Raw genomic sequence first — 22,434 nt, 5'->3', positions numbered from 1 at the left:
ACTGAATGAAAAATGTTTCTTCTACTTGGATGGAGGTGCTACAGTGAGTTGTGACTCCAGTAACTGCCCCCTTGTACTAATGCCTGATGCGCTTTTAAGATGGAAAAATAGTGTTTTGTGTCAAAAAATTGGACAAGAAAGTACTTTTCATTAAAGTAACCAGAATTGACGGTAAGTAAGTTTTGCTACTTGGAGGATTTTTGTCTCCTGTTTTGCTAATTGTGGCTTTTCCTGAACATACTGGTCTGAGCGTGAACGAGGGGAAGGAAACATAAATGAGCCCAGGTTCGTCTCCTGACTCTTTACCCCGACTAAAGCATCATTCTTATGTTTTCTTTCTTTTCCATCTTGTAGAATATTTGGAATTTCCATTGGTTTCAAGCAGAGTCATTGGAACTAATGAAGTTAATTTACATTGTGTCAATTCCCAATAAATTTTATCGCAAGTCACTTGAAATGATTAAAGGGTTTAAGTGATAGACCCATTTAATAAGTTAGAATATTAAAAGGTTTTGAGCTTTCTGTAGCTCAGTTCAGTAACTTAAACACATTTAGATCAATTCCAAATTGGAATCCCATTTTTTTGGAATTCCCAACAAGTTCCAAAATTTGTTGGAATTTTAATTAATTTAGATTTAGTTTAGATTTCTGTTCATGTTTTTTCCACTTACAGCCAATGAAAAAAAACCACTTTTAAAACTATATTTAAAAAAAAAAAAAAAAAAAAAGCATTAACACAGAAATGGGAATTTAATAAAAAATTATGTTGAATACCTACTTAAAGTTTTATTTTTTTCAAAAGGTACTTTGATAAATGTCTCTCACTGGAAAGCATATTCTAGTTTTTTTGATGAGACATTATTTACAAATATTACTAATCAAATTACAGATTCAGTTAAATACATTTGTGATCTAACTATAATTACAACTGTTGAAGAGGCTGGAGCTTGGTGCTGCTGTCCACATATATTCACATCCCATACACAATAAACCGACAAGTTGATTTTTGGCAAAAACCCACAATGTCACCATTGTTTTTTCAAGGCAGTGAATTGTCATTGCTGCCGGCACAATGGCAGGAATTTTTACTAATCGTTGCTCTTCTGCACGTCTGCGGCTACGTGGAGTTGCAGGGTGAGTCACATGTTCATGTACCAGTTCCTTATGGGAAATCCTCCAATTAACAGTCATAATCAATGAAGAGGGGCTTTGCAACTGAGTCAAGTAAATCCCAAGACTTAAGTTTCAGTTGCAAAGTATGTCAAATAAAAAAGCCGCTGTTTTCGTTGACTTAAGGGTTTTATAGATCTTTATCTGTTTATCACTTAACTCCAGATTAAATTTGGGACAGGTACTGAACCACGGATTTAACCCTGTTCCTCTATTTTTGGTTAGTTATACTGACTGGAAGGCATCTTATAATAACTAGCGAAACTATACACTTGACTAATTGATTTTAATTCAAGGAAACTATTTTTTTTTTCTTCCTCAGAACACCACAAATCCCATCTTTCCTGCTGTGATGTGATCAGCTTATTGGTTTTGAACAATTAAGAAACTCTCCTGATATTTGTTGTGTAAAACTCTGGATTAAAGGATGAAATTAAGGATGCAGAAATCTCTTTTCCCCTGCCCCCAAGTGCCTTTAAATTTCTACATCAAATGCATTTGGCTCATAAGCTGAAGCATTCTCATGCTTTCTTATAAAAAGCCCAAATGACTAAAAAGGAAGAGGAAGTGAGGTAAGGTTGAGTTCATCTCTGCTTCCTCTTAACTTGTACTGAGAGCTGCTGTGCATTAAAACGGTGGGATTTCACTATGAGTTCCAACCCGATGAGTATTGTGGTAAAACCTCACACAGGAGAAGATGTTAGGTTTTTTTTTTTTTATTCTTTTTTTTTTTATTGTGCTTGCCAGAGCTACCAGATATGACTCATAAATCATTTCAGGTATGAATGACAGTCTGACTGTTTGTAGTCTGAGCTTGCTCTCAGTCAGTGCTGATGTAATTTTGGATCTACCACATTTAGGCAAATCTACGCAAATGTAGACGAGTCAAAAACACCCCGAAAAATTGTATGAGACACAAACGTAGGACGTGATCTAAATAAAATGTGATAATGGAACAGATTTGTTTTTGACATCTGCAGATGGGCGCTCGGAATTGATGCTATTAAAAATAAGAGTAAGTGAAGTTTCCTTGAACCAAGCGATTCCTACAAAAGTTTCCCAAATGGAAATGTGGAGCACACAAAAGCAAACATGTGCTCCACAGATCGGCCTGACAGTGAGTGGGGGGGATTCTTGTCGCTGTAGGTTAATTTAAAGGAATGAGGGATGCTTTTTAGTTTGAAGTAAGAATGCTGTTCTTTTCATTCCAAAAGTGCCTGGAGCATCTCAGGATGGCGTACAATTCCAACGAGGGGATCCCCTTCTTCTTCTTCTCAGGCTAAAATCTGCCACAGTAAAGTTTAGGTGGCTGATAGCTTAAGCCATTGACTTCCTACCAAGAGAAAATGAAAAGAACCAATTTACATTAACACCCACTGAGTCGATCAATAAACATTGAATCAAAATGATCTCCTTGTGGCCACAGCAATCCATTTAGTTTGAATAAACCTGTAAGCTGTTTTGGGAATTTCCACGCAATGGAGGGAAATTCCCATTCTTTTAGGATTCACATAAGATTAATGGTTGTATCCATCCATTCTGTGTTTGCCTGGATAAGTGTAAGGCTAAAGTGTTTTCCTGTCAACTACCTTCAGTTGCATCCCGGTGCTTTGAAAACCAGTTTCTGACAGGAACTGATCCTCTGCTGTAACCTTTCTTTTTTTTTTTCTTAAAAAAAAAAATAAAAAAAAAATCTTTATTTCTTAGAAAAGTTCCCAAAGACTCAGGTGGGGACTTGTGACCTATTTCTTTCCACTCTGAGATGGGTGGGTTGAGCACTTGTGTGGAAGTTCAGTCACTTTTAGACCCTGTTGTAAAGCGTAGGAGGGAGCTGGCGGGGGGAGAATCCCCAACAGAGACCTCGTGGCTTTTTGCTTTTTTTTTGTATGTCAGCTCCTCGCTCTCTCTCTCTTTCTCTGTGTGTGTGTGTGTGTGGCTTGCTTTCAGACAACATTTTAAAACTGCCCTTTAAAAGCCAAATATGGAAGCAGTGTTTCTGTGGGTACATAAGATAAAGTCTTATTAGTGAAATCAAAGTATTGGAAATCTTTTAACCTCCAGTATTTCCCCTTCGTTGTTAATTATTGACTTTACATGTGATACCATTCTAAGACTCACTGTAAGGCTTGAATAATGTGAGGTAATCTTGAAATCACATAAAGCTGCACTTAATGGTCTTTTTTATTAGACTAAAATTTAATTGTCAAAAGATTGTAAAATATTTAATCAGAACTGCTTTGGATAATAGAAACTCTACTCAGTATCATTTCTCCAGCACAGACCTATGCTATCTGGTAGCCTAGCTAAAATGCTAAATTAGCTGTAATGTCGGGTAACAGTACAATCAAAATTGGCAACATGAAGTGGGCAAGACTGGCTGAGCAACCAGTGTAAGGAAATGAGGGAACAGGAGAAAAATAAAATGATTAAAATAGTGTCCCATGGGGCAGCTACAAGGCCAGAAGCACTTCTGAACAATTCTTGTCTCACATTAGCAAAAAAAACCCAAAACACCAATGATGATGCCAGAGACATTTGGCAAAATATTCTGATAAAACAGAAGTAAATTTTCTTGCCTCGTTAAATCTGGTGAGAGCAACATGGCATTTTAGAGAAAATCCCCGTCATGCTGACAATCAAACACGCTGGTTTGCAGTGTGATGCTGATTTGCTGCTTCAGGAACTGAAGGACTTGCACTGAACGGCTACAAAAAAGATGAATTGAAGGTTTTTTTCATGGGGCCTAGTCAAAGTTGGGATTTAATTTGGATTGACATGCTGTGATGAGGCCGTAAAGTGGTCGTTCATGCATGAAAACAGTCCAGTGTGGCTGATTCAAGGAATTGACCCACATGACACATCTTTGAAAGGCTACATCTGAATAAACCACAACACAATTTATTATCAATGTGAAAGTGATGTTTCTATCATCATTCTGTTTTACTTATGTCGGTTTGTTTCTTTTTCTCTTATCTGTATATAGCGACATTGATCTGGATCGTCTGGTCCAAATTTGTCTAGAAGTTATTAAAACCCTTTTCTACCAGTTTGCAGGTCACTGCAAATCCTTTATCATAAAAATCTGGTCTGAACCTGGAGTTCCAAGCAGACCAGCTCATGCTCCTTGTTTCTTTCTCTAATTTAAAATGATCAATCACATAATTGTGCTGAGCTTGTTATAGGATGTACTTTTACATGCAATGCGGGTAAAAACATTGTTAAAGGGTCAATAGAGGATTAATGTTATGTTGACTTCTTAAAGGCAACCTGTTGGAAAGAGCAGGAGTTTCTTAAAGAGACAGAGGCCCAATTTCAAGGCACTGTCAATTATTTTAAGCCATACAGTGTATACACAGTATTTCACATTTAACAACTAAAGGTAACATAGTTACTTGATTGAATTATAAAATGTGTCTGGAAAACACATAGCACTGCTCCTTTAACAGAAATGGTGCACTAACAATGTGGGGGTTGTGTTCTACAGCCATAAACATGTAGTGAAATGATGCAAATGGTGGAATCTTATTATTACGATAAAACCCCTAATGTACTAAAGAAATCCTGTAAGACAAGTGGGGCTTCTTTCATCTTAAGCTACTTTAAGAGACTGACTAAATCAGGCAGAAAACCTCTTCATGTTATGTGTGCAAAGGTCACTTGTCATTGTGTTGAATCATGTGGTGTAATGAGTTTTTCCTATGACACTTATGGAAACCTTTTTTTTTTCCACGATTCGGAACTATTCATGCAGCATTAAAAGTCGTTCTGCCTTGAGTGAATGCATAGTGGCTGTTGGAGTTCCCATGTGCCGTAATGACCAGGTTTTTACTTCAAATGTAACCTTGAATGTCGTCATATTCTTCACAACCACAGAGTGCAAGATCTGACCCCAGATAACACACCTGCTGTCGCCCAGAAGCAACACGTGTACGGATACGCACGGCGGCAGACCAACTAGTTTGTGAGCTCTATGTCAGAAAACACGCAAGAGTGGCAAACAAGGACTGAAAAATGTGGCTACATGCCTGCTGGGTATGAGCCAGGGCGACGTGCTCGTCCAGGAGGAGCGGAAGGTGCAGGTCAGCAATGTGAAGCAATCTGCTGGAAGCTTTTTAATCCACTTTGAAGAATCGATTACGTATATTGTACTGCACTAAACTGAATTCAAAAATCTAATGTCTGATGGAATATTTTTTTTTTATTTAAATCATTCCATAACAGCTTTAGCTACATGTTTAGAGTTGTTGTCCTGATAGGAAGTGAATCTCTGCCTCCTCAACTCTGACCAGCTTCCCCATCCCCCACACCATGATGCTGCCACCACCATATCTGACCAGAGCTCTTACTTCCATGTTTGCTGTGTCCAACATATGACAAACTGAACAGAGCATGTTAGAGCTAATTTTTAGCGGTGGCTTTCATTCTGTCTCTCTTCATAATGGACAGATTTGACTAGTGACGGCCGCCTCAGCAGATGTTTCCAGCTGAGCTGTGGATCTGCGCAGCTCCTCCACAGTGGGCCTCTCACCTCCATCTTCCAGCAATGCTCTCCTTGGCCCTCTTCTCAGTTCTCGGTAGGGTTGTGTCCTCATTAGATCTTCAAAGTTGGGATATTGTTTGATCATCTAAGGGTGTTTAAACACTTTTAACATCTGTCTGCTGTGATCTTTGGTTTTCTGGAAGTTGTTTGTTCCTCAGCAACCTGTGAGGCCTTGGAAGACAACTGGATTCACACAGAGGTACAATTCTTCTGTTTACTCATTAGACAGAAGGGGTTTGGATTTTTATTTAGGGGTATTAGATGTTGATTTGTAAAGTCTATAAGGGGATGAATTTGTGATGCTCCATCACATTAAAAATGTTTTGTGTTTGCAGTGTGACTCGAGGGATATAAATGAAGTCGGTGTAAAGTTCACCAAACACCAGCCACAGTCAGATAACTTCCCTATGTCACAAACATATCAGCACTTCCTTGTGTTCTTCGGTTTCATTTTGGTCCAGATTAAAAATGTTCCATTGTCTGAGCCGACATCAGCAGGTACAGCAAGTGATCGCTCTCTCAAACACACAAACGTTGTTTGGCTTTGTCTTGTCTTCTCTCTGCAACTGCCTACTTCCTTTTTTAAAAAAAAACAGGGGATGTCCAGCTTCCTGTGCTTTGCACACTGAACCCAAGACAACTGATTCACCGAAGGGAGCGCCCGCCCGCCGCCGCCACTGCAGTGTTCATGATACTTCACAGGGTCTGATTTATTCACCGACCCATCTGCAGGCAGTTGTTGAGGTTTGGGCGTGACTCCGGCTCATTCCCCCTTTCATGCCCTTGTGGAGTTCGCCTCGGCTCGACACAAACAGCTGGGAATCCGGCCGTGGCAGCACAGCGTGCCCATTCAGGCAGTGCTGGGAAGGGGTTTTCCGCCTCGCACAAACACAAGCACACGTGACGCGCTACAAAATACGAGCACGCAGATTTAGATTAAGCGGTGCCAACTCTTCGTGGTCGGCCCATGAGCTGCGGTTCCAGATTCAAGCTGCAGACTGTCTCAGGATTGAAACAAAACAACAGAATAATGGAGAAGAATTTGAAACGATACAAATCAACTTGCATAAAAACAAAACAAAAACAAAAGTGCCTGTCAGCAGGGTTTATTACAAAAATACTGAAAAACACCAACTGTGTTGTCAGCTTGGATGCAATCTTTACAAAGAAGCTGATCAAATACGTTTTGTCTTGCTGCGAAATATTTCACGCTTATTCCATCCCAAAGGTTTGCAAAAAATATATATGAATATATCATGACCCGGGTTGGAAAAGAGAGAACAGATGATTGCACTAAAACGATTCGTGTCTTCCAGTTAGATATACAAAAGAGAATAAATATCAATATAGCAATACACTTTTATATTTTACATCTGCCATTGAAAATATATATTTTGTTGAAGAATAATAGTAAGTCCAATAGAAAATAATAATAAACATTAAAAATAATAATAATAATAATAACAATAGCACCACATGAACAACTAGGTGTCTGGATTCCAAAGGAAGGAGCTTATCAATCATCTCAATCGTACAATCCTACGATAAGTCTTTTGGTTAAATGTAAAGAAAGTGCAGCAAGTTTGTAATTTAACCATGAGGTATTTCACATTATATATACATACAGATATCTATATCTATACATACATGTATATATATATTGCATTGGCATCCTCTCTTTCCACAGGAGAGCAGTGAAGACGGTGTGGGTGCAGACGCAGAAAGGCTTGCAGGGAAACTTTGGGTTCACTGTTTGGAAAGAGTCTTCAGTCAGTTGTTTGGTTTGTAGTCTGACGTCCGAGTCGCTCGCGTTCCCTGTGCTGTAGTGCTGGCCTGCAGTGTTCAGCAACAGACGGCCGTTCTCATAGCCGGGCGCACTCGTCGAAATGCTTCATGCACTCTGCGGCCTCTGTGTCGTTGAACCTGGCGTGACACTGCGGACACTGCAGCTCCGACGGGCCCGGGCATTCGCTCCAGTTTGTTGCCGCGGCGGCTGCTGCCCCCGTGGCGGCAGGCTGTGGCGGTGGCGGCGGCGCGGGAGCCTGCTGCTGCCGGTCAGCGGCCGTCCTCAGCAGAGGCTCTGAGGAGTCCTTGTTTCGCCTCGGGGAGATCCGGTGACCGATGTGGACGCGACACAAGGGGACAATGTCCCGGCTGTCCCTGCCGGACCCCTGCTGAGAGGCACAGACCCGGTCAGACCAACGGGCATTCCACCCAGAACCGGCCCAAGATTACTTTGATTACTAAACAGAATGTGACTGAGGACCCCCAACGCACATCTGCATAATGTCCACTATTTAGGTAATAGCAATTTCTACAGTTAACTCCAAATGTGTTCATCATTCATACTCCTGGTGGATTTGAGTTTATTTTTACCAACATGTTTCTTCTGACAGGAAGTAATATTAATGTTTTGGAGTGACTCACTTAAAACTGATGAAAAACCTGCAAACGGAGCTAAAGTAGGATATACTGCGCAGTATCTTTATATCATAACCTGGTAAAGTATGATTTCATTATAATAAATGTTGTTACTCTTGTTTGTTATATTTTTTCAACACTTTTTGTGTGAACCTACATGTGACATGCTGCTGTTACATCTGAATTTCCCCACCGTGGGACAATAAAGATGATTTCTATTCTTCTGTCTCTAAAGATTAGGTTGCTGGCCAGGAGGCCCTCCAACCACAAAGACTTTGGAAAGGAGAGGTAGAAACACAGCTGGTAATTAACCCCTTCACTGCAACCCACCAGATGTGAGTGAATGTGTCCATGAGGGCAGCGGGGGCGTGTGACAGTTCAGGGGTTTTAAAGATCCTTTTTTTTTATTGATTATTGAGGATTTCTAACAATCAATACGGAATTTTTAAAGATGAACCAAAAACAAGATATTTAAATGTTTTTCTACATGGGATGGTGTTTTTCAGAGATGCCCGTTTCATTTCCTGTCAGAATCTAAATCCACCATGGATATGAATAATTCTGTAAAGATGCCTTATATGGCAGGTATTGTGTTCTTGGGCTCCTTTTTGTTAGTTTCAGGTTGCTAAGCAGCGGGTTGGCTTGCTGTTGCCTTGGTCCGGCTCTACATCCACCTGATAGAAGTGTGTTTCACCTCACCTGTTTGTGCAGCTGCTGCTTTAACTGAGAAATCTGCTCCTTCAGGTCCGCGATCCGACCCTGAGCTCGTTCTCTGTCGGCACGCTCCGACTTAAAGTCTTCAGTGTAGATGAGGACCTGGAAAAGCAAAACATCACCAATGTTCACTGTTTTCAGCTGATAAATACTGAATGAGTCTGGTTGTGTAATCCCTGAGTGGACTGGAAACCCACCTGCTGCTCCAGGGTCTGGATTCTCTCATGCCCCTGCCTCTTCATGTCCTCCACTTCTCTGTCCAGCCTGGAGCACTCCCTGATTTTTTCCTCCAGGAGGGCGTTGAGCCTGGAAATCTCCTGTTGGAGCATGCCGGTCCGGATGGAGCCCATGACCGGCATCAGGCCCGGCCCGGAGTTCTCCTTCAGCTTCTGACCCAACACCCGGATGTACTCCTCCCTGCTGGAGTCGTACTTCTGCCACTGGGAGTTCAGATCCTGCACCTGCAAGCCGAACACAATCACACGGTTTGAACTGTGACCCCACACCGGGTTGGACGCGTAGCCGTTCGGCCCGAATGTGGGAACGCTGGACCGAGACTCACGTAAGACACGCGCTGCTTCAGCTGCTGGTTTTCTTCCTGAAGTTGCCGGATATGGGATTTAGCAGCATTCAGGTCGGAGAGCTGCGGTGTCTGCAGAAAGGCCACAGAAAGACTTAAAATGGTGCAAAAAGAGAAAAAAAACTGAAACATGGACACAGCAGAAGGAGATTTGAACACACACCTCCTCGGCTCTTTGCTCCTCCACTTCTCCTCCTGTTCCCTTCTTCTCCCGCTCCAGCCGGGCCAGCAGCTCCTGGCACACCTTGACGGTGGCGCCCAGCTGGCCGCGCAGCTGGTCCGCCTCCTCGGCCAGCGACGAGCACAGGATGCTCCGGGTGGCCTCGGCCCGCTCGCGCTCCTCCAGGGCCGCCCGCAGCCTCTGGATCTCCTGGTCCTTCTCGTGGTCCGGCTGACTCCGGATCCGCTCCAGCTCCAGCTCCTTCTCTCTGATCTGTGCAGTCAGCCTCTGGATCTCCTACAGGGAGGGAAATTTTTTTTTTAGAAATACTCCAATTATCTATAGCGAGTTATTATGCTTGTGATTTGAATATTTTCTTGAAAATGTTTCCATCCATCCATCATCATACACACTTATCCCATTGGGGTTTTGAGGAGCTGGTTTCTATGTTTCAAAATGTTTCAATCTGTTACCTAATGCTATAAAAACAGTCATAATTTACATCAGAAAAAAACAGTAACAGAGGCATATTTCTAGCATGTGTCATAATATTTCAACTAATTTAACAAAATAATATAAATGTTAAGCAATAAGCTGGATGAATCCAACACAGCCTGACTGTTCCCGACTTTAGATATGCATGGATTTGGCTCTAGACTTTGATTTCCTGATAATTGTTACAATTATTGTAAGTGTGACAACAAGAAATGATTGAATAGTTAAAAATGACAGAAAAAAAAGGTTTCAGTGCCTGCAGCCAGAGGTCAACAAATACACACAAACACACACACACACACTGCTCTCGTTACGATAGAATCTATTGTAGTACAAGAGTTGGTGAAGCTCTCATCGAGCCAACAGGAAGAAAATGAAATAAAACAATTACGTCCATATTGACAGTTTTTGTAGTTACATGAAAGAAAAACAAATATTTAAAAATCTAAAACGTTAAACCATAAATTACAGCTTTAATCACAATATCCCCCCACAATGCTGATAAATGATAAGACAACCGTCCATCTCTAATGTGTTCCTGTGTTAAGAACAAACACAGACAGACGCCTAAATACACACAGGCATCTATGTATATATATATATATATATATATATATATATATATATATATATATATATATATATATATATATATATATGTATATATATATATAGATATAGATATAGATATAGATATATCTATATATATATATAAGAAGGATGTATATAAATATAATCTGGGTCTGAATCTGGGTCTGGCTTTGTATGTAATATTTATATACATGCTGGATGTGTCTCTGTCCTCACACACGCGGCTGCCCATAAAATTGGACAAAGTCTTTTTATTTTGTCTGTTCTCATGAAATAATTCTAAGATCATTTCATGACCGGTATGTCTTCTCAAAACTTTATTGATCGATCTCTTCCAAATATACCGCAGGGAAAATAAAGCTACAGTAAAAAGAGGAAAACGTTTGAAAACAAAATTCACACAAGACCAGTATGTGTATGGAAGTTTAGTTTAAGACTTATTGGCTTATATTTTATCACATTTCTAAATGAAAATGTTCATCTGGACTGTTTATCTGGACAGTTTATTCTGGTACCGCCTTTGTAAATTCATGGGGTTTTTTTGTGTGTTTTTTTTTTTTTTTTAATAGTGGCAAATAGAATCCTTTAGTCCTATAATATAGTAATAGCTGGTCTGTTTGTGTTTCTGGGAGTTCTGTTGAAAATGTCTTTAATTACTTTAAATAAATATAGTTAATAAACACATTCAAAAAGAGTGATTTCTTCCAACTATTCAGGTAATTGCGGAGTTTTTACCTCTCCTTGTCGGGCTGCTTTGACCTCCATGTCGTTTCTCTTCTGCTTCAACTTGCAGATCTCTGACAGCAGGCTATCCACCAGGGAGTTGGACGGACCGATGACCACGGGCTCATCGTCTCCCATCGTCATGTACATCCTCTCGTGTCTGACCAGCCTGGTCTTTAGGTCTGCAATAATGTTGTCCTTCAGGCGGAGCTGCTTGTTGAGGAGCTCCATCTCCCCCCGCGTCTCGTGATACAGGGTGTTCAGGACGCTGTAGCTCCGCGTTCTCTCCCTCAGCAGCGCGTCTCCCTCGGAGCCTATGCTGGCGCTATCCATGGCGGACTTATTTTAGTAGATTCAACACCGATCGGGTCTTTTAATAATAATCATCCAGCATTTGACGCCTCTGCCTCTCGCCCCGTGTCTTTTAGAAATGCACCGAGGAGGTAAATTCTACCGGAGATTTGGCGCATCAGTGTCGAGAATAATATCCCCGAACGGGGATTTCCTGGGGAACTTCCCCGCGGACTTTTTTTTGAGCGTCGTCAAAACGGAGCCCAGCCTGCCTGCCAGTCTGCCTGCTGCCGCCGTTCAAAGCCCCACAGCCCTGCGACACAGCAGTAAACTGAAGCTCTGTCAGACTGACGGCAATAATTGTTAACCTGCAAAAACTCATAAAAACACATTCAACTTTCTTTCGCTCGGGTTTCTTCGGCAGCGGCTGAAAAGGAAACGTGAATGCTGCCTTCAAAGACGTCGTAATTTCGAGCTCTCGCACCTTTGTTCGCCATGATCAAATTCTCTTTATGCAGGCGCATTATAGTAATTGAAAATGTTAGCTCACATCAGTGATTAAGTTAAAATGGCTCAGGCAAAGCACACATTCATTCAAGAATGTATTTCTGTTTATTATGAAGCCATTGAAGAACTATAACACACTGTATCAGAAAATTACACTCTGATACATGGAGTTCTTACTGTATTCCAGTAATTTTATGGTCATTTACTGTTAAATATTCTATTACCACTAACTTTTTAAACCCAAACAATATATGCTATGTTAATTTTGTCTAAATTAGACCATAATTTAGACAAAATATGGTGTAAACAAGAACGAGGAAGCTGCAGACTTGAAAGCTGCCCTGCAGACAGTCATTGACATCATCTACATGGGGGACAAGCCACAAAGGTTGTTGCTAAAGAAACTGAACATAAGCATAAACAATGAAAGCTGTTTGGAAGAAAAAAAATAAGTGTAATAGAAGATGTGAAAAACAACAACAACAAGAAAAACCTTTAAATAATATTTAAAGAATAGTGGAGAGTTGTCAGATTTATTAAATTTTTAATGCTTTATAATATTTGAATAAAAAAATATGAATTTATGTAAATTATTCATTTTAGGTTCTGAACTAATGACACTGAGGGTTTCAGCAGACAGTTTACTGTATGAAACAATAATCCTAAAATGGCCTCAATCTCACACATCCGGGTTTCCACACTGTGTTTCATTCAAATCACAACAGGGATGTCAATTTCTAAAGCACTTTCTCTCCATATTCCAAACGTTTGTTCCGTTTTCAGATTTCCCAGAGCAACAAACGCATCGGACGCTCTTCTTGGTCATTACGTAATTGGATCATTTAGTGAATTGCGCAGTTAGGGCATTGTCAGTGACTGTTGATCATTGAATAAGTGACACAATAAAGGGTTTTGCATATTTCTCTCTGATTCAGTGGATGATGCACGGAGTTGTTGCAGTGAATACGACCTCATGAAGCTCTACTTTTACAACCATTATTCTGTGTACTTAATATGATATTCCTCATGCTGAAGTGGATGGATATTACCTTAGTCATAACATGATAAAGCCATTTATCCAATCCAGAAGACTCCAACACACACATTCACACACTAATGGTGGTGAGCTACATTGCATCTACTGTGGACTGCAATGCTGGATCCACAGGCTGCAGGACAAACTGCCCCCTGAGCCTTTTAAACAGTCACATATTAACTATAACAAAAGTAAACACATCTGTTTAACCTTTTTGTTACAACCACCACTGACGTCTGTGGGGTGAAAAAATAGATATCTTAAAATCTTTCACAAAAAGAATCTGAAAAGTGTGGTGTGAACGTCTATTCAGTTCTCTTTACTCAGAAATGAATAAAATTCTTGTGCGGCCAGAGGCAGAAGAGCAACCAGCAGATTTGGGCATTAATCAAACAGGAAGGTCAAGGTAACTCAGAGGCGATGCAGAGATTCACAGGGCAGGTGGGAGAGTCTGCTGAAAAACTAAATTGTCCACATCATAAATCTGGCTTTTGTGGAGGAGGGGTACAAAGAAAGCCATATGGAAAGAAACTCAAGTCTTTTTTCAGTTTGTCATCTCCTGGGATCAATGAGTGATGAGCAGGAGGAGAGAGTCCATCAGGACAGAAAAGAGACAGAGAATTGTTACAGATGTAATGTTCAATTCACATGTACTTACCCTTATCAGTGTTTATTATTATAATTTATAGAAATACAAGTTTGTAACATTTAATTAATACACTCTGTTAGAAAACAATATATTTTTCTTCTAAAAAATTTTTTGGACGAGAAATACTAACAGAAATGAACTGATAATGTTCAAAAATGTAATCAAGTGAGTCAGGAGATCAGATTTCTCTAAATCAAGTTAGAATAAAAACCTGACATGACTGAGTAAAATGGATGTCATTTTTGGATTCAGCATCGCAAAATAGTCCTAATTCAGTTGAAACAACAAGGACAACTTCCCAAAAATATTTTGTGGAACCTGGTGTTGCTTACAGTTCTCTTCACATTTATGCAGTTATTTGTAAATTTGTGAATTAAAATCTTGACAGAAGCAGAGTAAATGTTGTAATGTGACAACATGAGGAAACCTTTTCAGTCACTGTAAGAGAGGGAAGCATCTCTAGTGTTTTTCAAGGCAGATACTAACATGTTTACTAGTCAGGGAAAATTAACTGTAAAATGCCATTTCAAAACCAGTCTTGAAATATGATGACATTAATAAGTTATTGCATTACGTAAAATAATCCAGGAACCCAAGCACTTTAACTTTCCAAAAAGAAAACAATAATAGAATAGGGAAAGTCGGAGTGGGAGGTGTTATTATTAGTGAGCTCATTATCATCCACTGACCTTCATGTGATTTAGCATGTTTTAAAATTGCTACTTCTCTCACTTTACTTTCACTCACAGTGGGCTGCTTTGGTATTATAAACATGTGGTCAAGTTTGACATTTTTTACTGAAAAAGTGTGGTCTGAGTTGTGGTTAGAGTCGAGCATAGCGGCAAAGGACACAGAAATGATCACCACCTCACAGACTTTCAGCCTTTTGTTCCATCACCCTAATCTAAAATATGCATTCATGTATTCTGAGCACAAGAAAGACGCATAGCGCAACAGAAGTGGGGAATGTTTTGTGTTCTCATACTGAAAATATTAACACATTTTGTGACATTGCTAGAAATCTCAAAGAATACATGTGGCATAATGTGTGTTTTTAGGAAAGTTACAGGGAAAAAACTCAGGTTCCCTCAGGTTGATGGTGGACTACAAAAACAATTAATGTATCTGAATAAAGTGAAACCGCTGTCTAGACTGTAGGAGTGTTCAATTCTTTTCTGACTTTCATTCAACAGGTTAATCAGACCCTCTGGCCAGCGGGGAGTCCCAGGTATTCCTGGGTTAAACAGACCATGACACTGACTGACTTCTTCTGTTCTGAAGTGAGTCATAAATCAAATGACAGTCATGTGAAAGCATGACTGTATACATATATATATATATATATATATATATATATATATATATATATATATATATATATAGGTTGTGTATGCTGTGTGTCTAACTTCTTCACCTTTTCTATTACCACGTTTCTAAATTTCAATCTGTCCATGCCATCAGTTATAGAATTAGAGCTCTCAAAAGTTTGTGTAAGGTTGTGAGAAACTGAGTTAACAAAAAATATGAGACTATGAAAGCAACCTAGCAAGTGTTCCTTCCTGATATCTAAAAAAATAACTCGACAAAAAAAAATCTACATCTAACTGTAGTGTCATGTTGAGTCATTTATTAATGAATTATAATAATAACTCTCCCTCCCTCCCAAACACACACGCACACCCACGCCCACACACACACCTACAATTATCAGGATGATTAAAATGGGTCATTCTAAACTTCCAAGCTGCACCTGAACATTCTGTTGTTTTCACTGCACATCAACACACCGCCACTGTAAAAGGTTATCACCGCATTCCACTAGAGGGCAGTGTTCAACTAGTGGTTACAAATCAGCCCAGATCATTTCTAACAGGCGACCGAACAAATTAAAAAGACTAGAACTTTATTCTGAACACTCATCCACACAAGCAACAAATTTACCTCTTTAAACATGTAACTAGGAACACCTGAAACTACTATATGTGGCAATATTGTATATTTACATCGGAAAACCTTTACAATGATTACATTGCTTGTTTAATCGAAACAAGCAATAAACTCATACTTTACTGTATATTGAGACACTGATGGTTATGATCAAATTTTGCGCTTGGAACAAACAAAATTACTGAAGAAGATTCAGATCCTAATACTAACAACCAAACAACAACAACAAACAAACATGAAAATGAGCTCTAGAGTAAAAAAAAAAAGTTTTATCTGAGGCTAATAACACAGTTGCTCACATAAAACAGTCTGCTAAAAATAATATAGGGATGAACAGGAAGAGAATATAGCCAGCTATCTCTCATATTGACTTGAGAAAATACAGGGAATATATAAAAGTACAAATACTGTCTAAACATCTGACTGTGAACACACACACACACACACACACACACACACACACACACACACACACACACACACACACACACACACACACGCACACAAGCATCACACTTTTATTCAAAAAATAATCTGTCTTTATGTATCTGACACAAAGGCTAAAATACCTCTGAAAAAGCTGGACAAATATGTAGAAATTATATTTTCATCCTTTTTCTTTTTTTAATTAATTTCTCACCTCAAAGTTGTTTTTATTTTGATGTTAAGTCACACTCACTAAAAAAATACTTGTGGAGCTCTAGAACAGAAGGGCCGTACTAAAAATGTAACTGGATGCCATCTGCTAATAATTTAGTAATTTTTAACGTGAGAGTCAATGGCCCACAGAGTTTGCATGTGATAGTGTTCTGCTGCACCTTAAAAACAATCGGAGTGTTATTTTAATCGATTAGGAGGTGAAGGAAAAGCTCCATATTTATAAAAAGACATGGTATTCCCCAACTGTCCACTAGGGGGGCAAGTTCAATTTACAATGAGCAAAACATGACTAAAGAAATTGTTCAGTGATGGAATAAATTTCATAAACGTGAGGACCTCCCACATCCTATGTATATTTAATTGGATTAAAGCACAATAAAAATATGATTTATCTTCAATAAAAAAAAAACAGTGGAAGAATCTGGGATATGTAGTTTCTGAAACCTTGGAGAAATCTGTTCTCTAGAACAAACCAAAAAACATCTCAGCTTGACGGAAAAAGCTAAACTAAACTTGACCTAAGATCTGACATGGAGCTTCCTTTCTTTCCTAACACTGCATCTTACGAAGGCTGCGTGAAATCCTCTTAAACTCAGGCTGTCCTCTCTGCCAGCGCTTCAGGGAGGTGATGACCAGATGGCCGTCCATCTTCTGGCCCATGACCAGGTAGGGGCCGTTGATGTCATTCATCTCTTCACAGATACACCGCATCCCGTCCTTCAGCCACAGCACCGTCCTCCGCAGGTCACGCTCCGTCACGCCGGTCATCATGTAAATGGTTTTGCTCTTGGTCTCCGGCACTATTTTGGTGTCACCATTGATGTAGGAGATCTCCTTGACTTTGATCTTCATAACTGGAGATGGATGTGGAGGGGAGAAAAAGACAGAATTAGGAATAAAATCAGCATTAAGCAGTTTTATTCTGTCTCTGCTTTTTTGACACACATCAGGTCGCATCAGATGCCGTTATCGTACAGCTAATCAGAGAATATACAAAAAACTATTTTCAAAGGGAGACTTTGTTTCTATGGGAAAAAAAAATCTATCCATATGTCTATAAAAATACAGAAACTCGAGTTTTTAAATCTTGGTTAATCTGTGATTAAGCATTCTGGCTGAAATAAACAACCAAGACCAGATCAGACCAGATCTGATTACTGTCTGACCTCTAGAACAGAACTTGGCTGACAAAATGAAGCAGGATAACTGATGCCATCACGCAGGAATTCATAACCAAATAGGAAGCAAAGTCATATCCATCTATTAGTCTGAAAAAGAGTTACAAGCACAACTTTGGACTGCTGCAAATCAGAAATAGAGCCATTCCCCCCAAACCCTCAACATTCAATGGACTGCAGGCTTCACCTGTCTGAGTTAGAGTCAGTGTTTGTCAGAAAGACGCTGGGCAAACAGAACATCCATGGGAGAGATCTGAGTTGTAAACCACATCTGACCAAAGAGAACAAAAAAGCCACACATTTTCCTAAATAATAATAATAAAAGTAACATCTTGATGATTTTTTAGGGGAAATATTCTGTGGACTGATGACACAAAAGTGCAACTTTTCAGGAGAGTATACAGTCAAACATAACATTAGTAATGTGATGGTCTGTTACTCCTTTGCTGCTCTAATTGTTGTTGGAATAATGAATTCTGCTTCCTGCCAGAACTTCCTGAAGGAGAAGATTCTGCCTTCAGTTTGTGAGCTTGGATTCCATCCCTCTATGCAGCACACCAGCAAGTCGGTGAAAATACAATCAGGAGTGGATGTATATTTAGTTAAGATGTGGAGCTCCAGTGTTCAATGGCAGTTGCTGCAGACAGTGGAACAACCAGGTGTAAAGTTTAGGAGGAAAAAAGGTTTACGCATACAACTAAATTGGTTTAGATAGCTTTTACCCTCTTAACTAAAAAAACAAACAAAAAAAAATATTATTGTTTGAAATCTGATTTTATATATATATACAATATTGACTTGGCTTGACTTTGTCCAATATCAATATATTGTTGATCTGAAACGTTTGCACATGAGAATAAAAAACAAAAACAGAAGAAACCTATAAAATGGAATTTGTTTTTTATAGCGCTATAGAATCAGAGCGGTGATGAAAATAAAATGCTGCAATAAAAATCCACGAGACCTGAATGTTTCTGTGCCAATTGCAACAAGGTAGTATTCATCAATAAATACAAAAGGTTATGTTGTGCATAAAGTCGAACCTTTCCTTACTACAACCTCCACGTCTGCCTCTTTAACAGAATCTTCAACACATTTTTAGAAAATCTTTCATACATTCCAGTCCTTGGAAAATAAATAAAAATAAATAAATAAATAAATAAAACAAACAAAACAAAAAAAATTTGTGAGACCAGAACAGACAGTTCTTAAAGAAAACCAGAAATCAGTAACAGCCAGGAAATAAAACTGATTGGAACATCTCTTCAAAGCAAGCTGGTGAATTTAACACAGCAAAGTAACTTTGATGTATAATCAGATTTGGGCTCTAATCAGAAATACAGATTTTTTTTTATTTTTTTTTTATTTTTTTTACCAAGAGTCAAAACCAGGATCCTATTTCACAAAGGGAGTGCTTGCAGGAAAACCATTGGATTTAAAACACTTCTTTTCCATATGAAGTGTAATTTTGACCGTTTCCTTTGTGTGATGGAAGACCAGCTCTCTCTTCAAAACACCAAGACGTAAAACCATCTGAGAAACTTAAACCCCATAAAAAGTGCATGAGACATCTGGGTCAAATGTACACCGTTGAAGAGTTTCCCGTAAGTGACTCACATTCAGCGGTTTAGGTTACTCTAATTCTGCCTTGAATTTCTTGGAACCACCTCTGTTGACCTCCTGGGGCCTCTGCAGTTCACCCTCGGGACTAGTAAAGCCGGAGCACTTACCAAAATCATTCTTGCACAGGCTGTCAACGATTTCATTGCCATTTTCTTCCGTTTCTTTGCAAGCATCACACACCCTGGGCACTGAGAGAGAATTGAAAACAACGAACACTCCTCAATTTCCCATAACTGAACACAACATTTTACTCATGCACTTATATTTACAACAATGGAGTGGAGATTAGACGCAGTCTGAGACGGAAACATTTTAGTGCGTGCGTATAAATGCACGTTTACGCACAAGACATTGCATTGGTCACAAACGCTTCAAATGAGAGTTTTGCAGATCTCTACCCTCTCTGGTGACGGGCACGACGTTCTCAATGCTTGCAGGCGGTATGCACAGGTCGTTGTCGGGTGGGAAGCGGTTGCAGTCCAGCATCTCGGGCCACGGGTACCCGAACGCGAGCATGACGGGCCCGCATCCGTGCCTGACGCTCTCGCACAGCGACCTGCAGGGCTGTATGGGCTCGTCCAGGTCGTCCAGGCAGACGGGAGCGAAAAGCGAGCAGAGGAACTTCCTCGTGTCGGGGTGACACTGTTTCTGAACGAGGGGCGTCCAGGACGAAGCTTGCTGCAGGACCTCATTCATGGTTTCGTGTCCCAGCAGGTTCGGGAGGCGCATCTCCGTGTATTCTATGTCATTGCAAAGCAGGAGGTTTTCAGGGATTTGCTTGCAGCTGTTCTTTTTCTGGAATAAATCGTGCTGGCCGAAGTTGTACAGTCCGTGGATGGCGCCCGTGGAGGTTATTGCCACCCCCCACAAAACGGTCACAACTGAAATAAAGGCTCTCATTTTGTGTCTCTGGTGTAGGACTGATCAGGCGTTCTGCAGGGCTGCAGGCTGCTGTGTGGATGGAGCGTCTGTCAGTGACCAACTCCTGCTGCTCACTGGAGCTTTTCTTCCAGACATGTCTGGGAGGAGTCTGCTCCAAAGGCCCTTTTTCTGCTCAACAAAACTGGTTTCCTGATGTCAAGCGAACTCTACAGACAGATTTGTCTTCTCAGGCAAGAAAAGGCCGGGCTGCAGCCCTCCTTTGGCTCTGGTGAGACGTAATGACGTCTAATTGCGCCTCGGTGTTTTATCACCAACCGTTTTCTTGACAGTTTCCCTTTCATTTCCAGCCTCCCGCCTCTTATGGAATCATAACAAAATCTGTCTGACTGGTTTTCCTCATTACACCCCAATCAGCAGAAATACACCCTGAGTGATCCTTTGGCTTGCTGGTTTTTGCTGTAAATAATTTGGGAATGTCAGTGGGGGCATTTAGCTCAGTTCAGTGGAGCGTTAATTTTCCATCATTAGCAGTGGCGAAGTCCTTTGGGCAGGTCTGCAGGTTCATAACACATGGTGAAATATGGCTTGCCCTGGTGTGAGAAGCAGACCTCCACTCAGCACACCCAGGGGTGTAACCCAATCTGCCTCTCACCTCTGCCGCTTAAGCTCTGGCTCCTATCCCCTCTGAGACCCCCGTGAACTGCGTTAGACCGCAGCGTTTCCTCTCAGGCTTCAGATGTTTCAACATCGGACATGTGGAATTCCTTCCAGAAAGGGTCAGCTCACCTGAATCTTCCTACTTGCCCCTTGTGGATTGTTGCACAGGGGCAACAATCCCCTTTATGGAATGTTGCTTTTCCATAAAGAGTATTTGTGTTTGTTTGTGTTCAGACGCCTTTTGCCGCTGCAGAATAATTTCGTGCAGAAATCACGTATACAGTGAAAGGAAAATAGTTTTTCCTGCGATAATAAACTGATGATAATTAATTTCCCCCGCAAAACCTTGTCAAGTGTATAAACTTCTACCTCTGACTTTCAGTATAACTCTTGGAAAGTAACGTTTTATCGCATGAAACATGTATAAATTGAAAACACAGGTTGTTTATGTGCTCTGAATTACCCAAGCCATTAAAGTTTATAAGTCTGGGTGCTTCTGTTTATTTATTTATTAAAACAGAGGGGATTTTGTCTTGAGGTGCTACTTCACTTTTTTCCTCTTCCTGCTGGAAACAAGACAACCTATAAAGGGTTTACAGAACGCCATGTGTATTAGATTTTTATGAAGTTTCCTTACTCATAAATTAACCTAAGATGCATTATAAGAACTTTATCAAGTAACGCCAAGTTTATTCTTACAGCAGATTTCAGCAACAAGGCAGTTCAAAGTTTAAAAGTTATGAAGCTAGCTAGCTACCCAAGTATCTATGGCAACCTACAAATAAAGCTAGAAAACTAGCTAGAAAAATATCCATCCAACCTTATAAACTATGTTCAGCTAACCACAATTAGCTAGCTGTGTAGGTGTGGATATGATATATGTATATATATAATTCATAAGTTAGCGTCCTCCAGCAGCCTGAGGAGAAAAGTTTTAGAGGAAATAAATAAAACAGTCTTCGGGCTTAAGAAGTTTGACTTGTTACTTGTTGTCAAGTTTTATTACTAATAAAGAATTTATAGACTAACATGAACATGAATAGGGAAAAGTAAAACAAGAGTGAGGCAAACTGGTTTTAAGACTTTTGTCCCCTAACATGCTCTCTGTGTCACCTTATACAATTTCACAGACAGTTAAGGTCAGAGGTCAGAGAAGAGGTAAACTGATCCTGGGCCAGCATCTCCCCAGCAGGTTCTCATTATAACTGAGTGGGAAGAAGAGACACTGTTGGTCACACACACTGGACCATCTGCGACTCAGTTCCGTTTGAGCCTCATGATCGATGCGCCACAGATTTTCTTAAATCTGGACACCAGTTAAACACAACCTCATTGTAACATGCAGCTAAGAAATACACTGAATAAAAACACATTTTGGAAAAAAAATAAAATCTATTGATAATCTGAGCAGACCAATGCCACACTATTCAGTGGTATCTGTGTTCCAGGTAAAACAACATAAATTCATTACACTGAAGAACACATCTTTCTTTAAAATATATGGTTTATTTGCAAATCATTAGTCAATAATTCTCAATTATTTTATGTCAGTTATTTTTACTTAGGTAGTGAAGTTAGTAAAAAAAAAAAAGAAAAAGAAAATCAAAGTA

General features: G+C 39.9%; 2 protein-coding genes and 1 long non-coding RNA gene across 5 annotated transcripts; 1 reads left to right on the top strand and 2 right to left on the bottom strand.

Moving 5' to 3' along the window:
- Positions 1-6,799: 6,799 nt before the first annotated feature.
- tnip2 (TNFAIP3 interacting protein 2) lies at positions 6,800-12,135 on the bottom strand. 2 transcript variants are annotated; one of them, XM_044115074.1, is made up of 6 exons: positions 11,407-12,135; positions 9,589-9,882; positions 9,408-9,497; positions 9,043-9,306; positions 8,831-8,947; positions 6,800-7,881 (listed from the first exon to the last, which is right to left on the bottom strand). In XM_044115074.1, the coding sequence occupies exons 1-6, from the start codon at positions 11,725-11,727 to the stop codon at positions 7,573-7,575; spliced, it is 1,395 nt and encodes a 464-aa protein (XP_043971009.1). In that variant the 5' UTR covers positions 11,728-12,135; the 3' UTR covers positions 6,800-7,572. The 2 variants fall into 2 exon arrangements, with proteins under 2 accessions (XP_043971009.1, XP_043971008.1); XM_044115073.1 differs by having other exon boundaries at positions 6,800-7,884; positions 11,407-12,134.
- Positions 7,893-8,824, top strand: LOC122830043. The gene is made up of 3 exons (XR_006370476.1): positions 7,893-8,011; positions 8,107-8,210; positions 8,367-8,824. It is a non-coding gene; the product is annotated as an uncharacterized LOC122830043 (long non-coding RNA).
- On the bottom strand, positions 9,578-20,623 carry sfrp2 (secreted frizzled-related protein 2). 2 transcript variants are annotated; one of them, XR_006370475.1, is made up of 4 exons: positions 19,684-20,623; positions 19,393-19,473; positions 16,256-17,338; positions 9,578-9,588 (listed from the first exon to the last, which is right to left on the bottom strand). XR_006370475.1 is itself a non-coding variant. In XM_044115075.1 (3 exons), exons 1-3 carry the CDS (start codon positions 20,183-20,185, stop codon positions 17,034-17,036), a joined length of 888 nt encoding a protein of 295 aa, XP_043971010.1. In that variant the 5' UTR covers positions 20,186-20,623; the 3' UTR covers positions 15,248-17,033. The 2 variants fall into 2 exon arrangements, 1 of the variants encoding a protein (XP_043971010.1); XM_044115075.1 differs by lacking the exon at positions 9,578-9,588 and having other exon boundaries at positions 15,248-17,338.
- Between the last annotated feature and the right edge of the window lie 1,811 nt (positions 20,624-22,434).

The sequence above is a fragment of the Gambusia affinis genome, linkage group LG04, assembly GCF_019740435.1.
Source record: "Gambusia affinis linkage group LG04, SWU_Gaff_1.0, whole genome shotgun sequence".
In the NCBI taxonomy this organism is placed as follows: Eukaryota; Metazoa; Chordata; class Actinopteri; order Cyprinodontiformes; family Poeciliidae; genus Gambusia; species Gambusia affinis.
The sequence above is the reverse complement of the archived record's forward strand: the minus strand, read 5'-3'. Positions and strand labels throughout refer to the sequence as shown.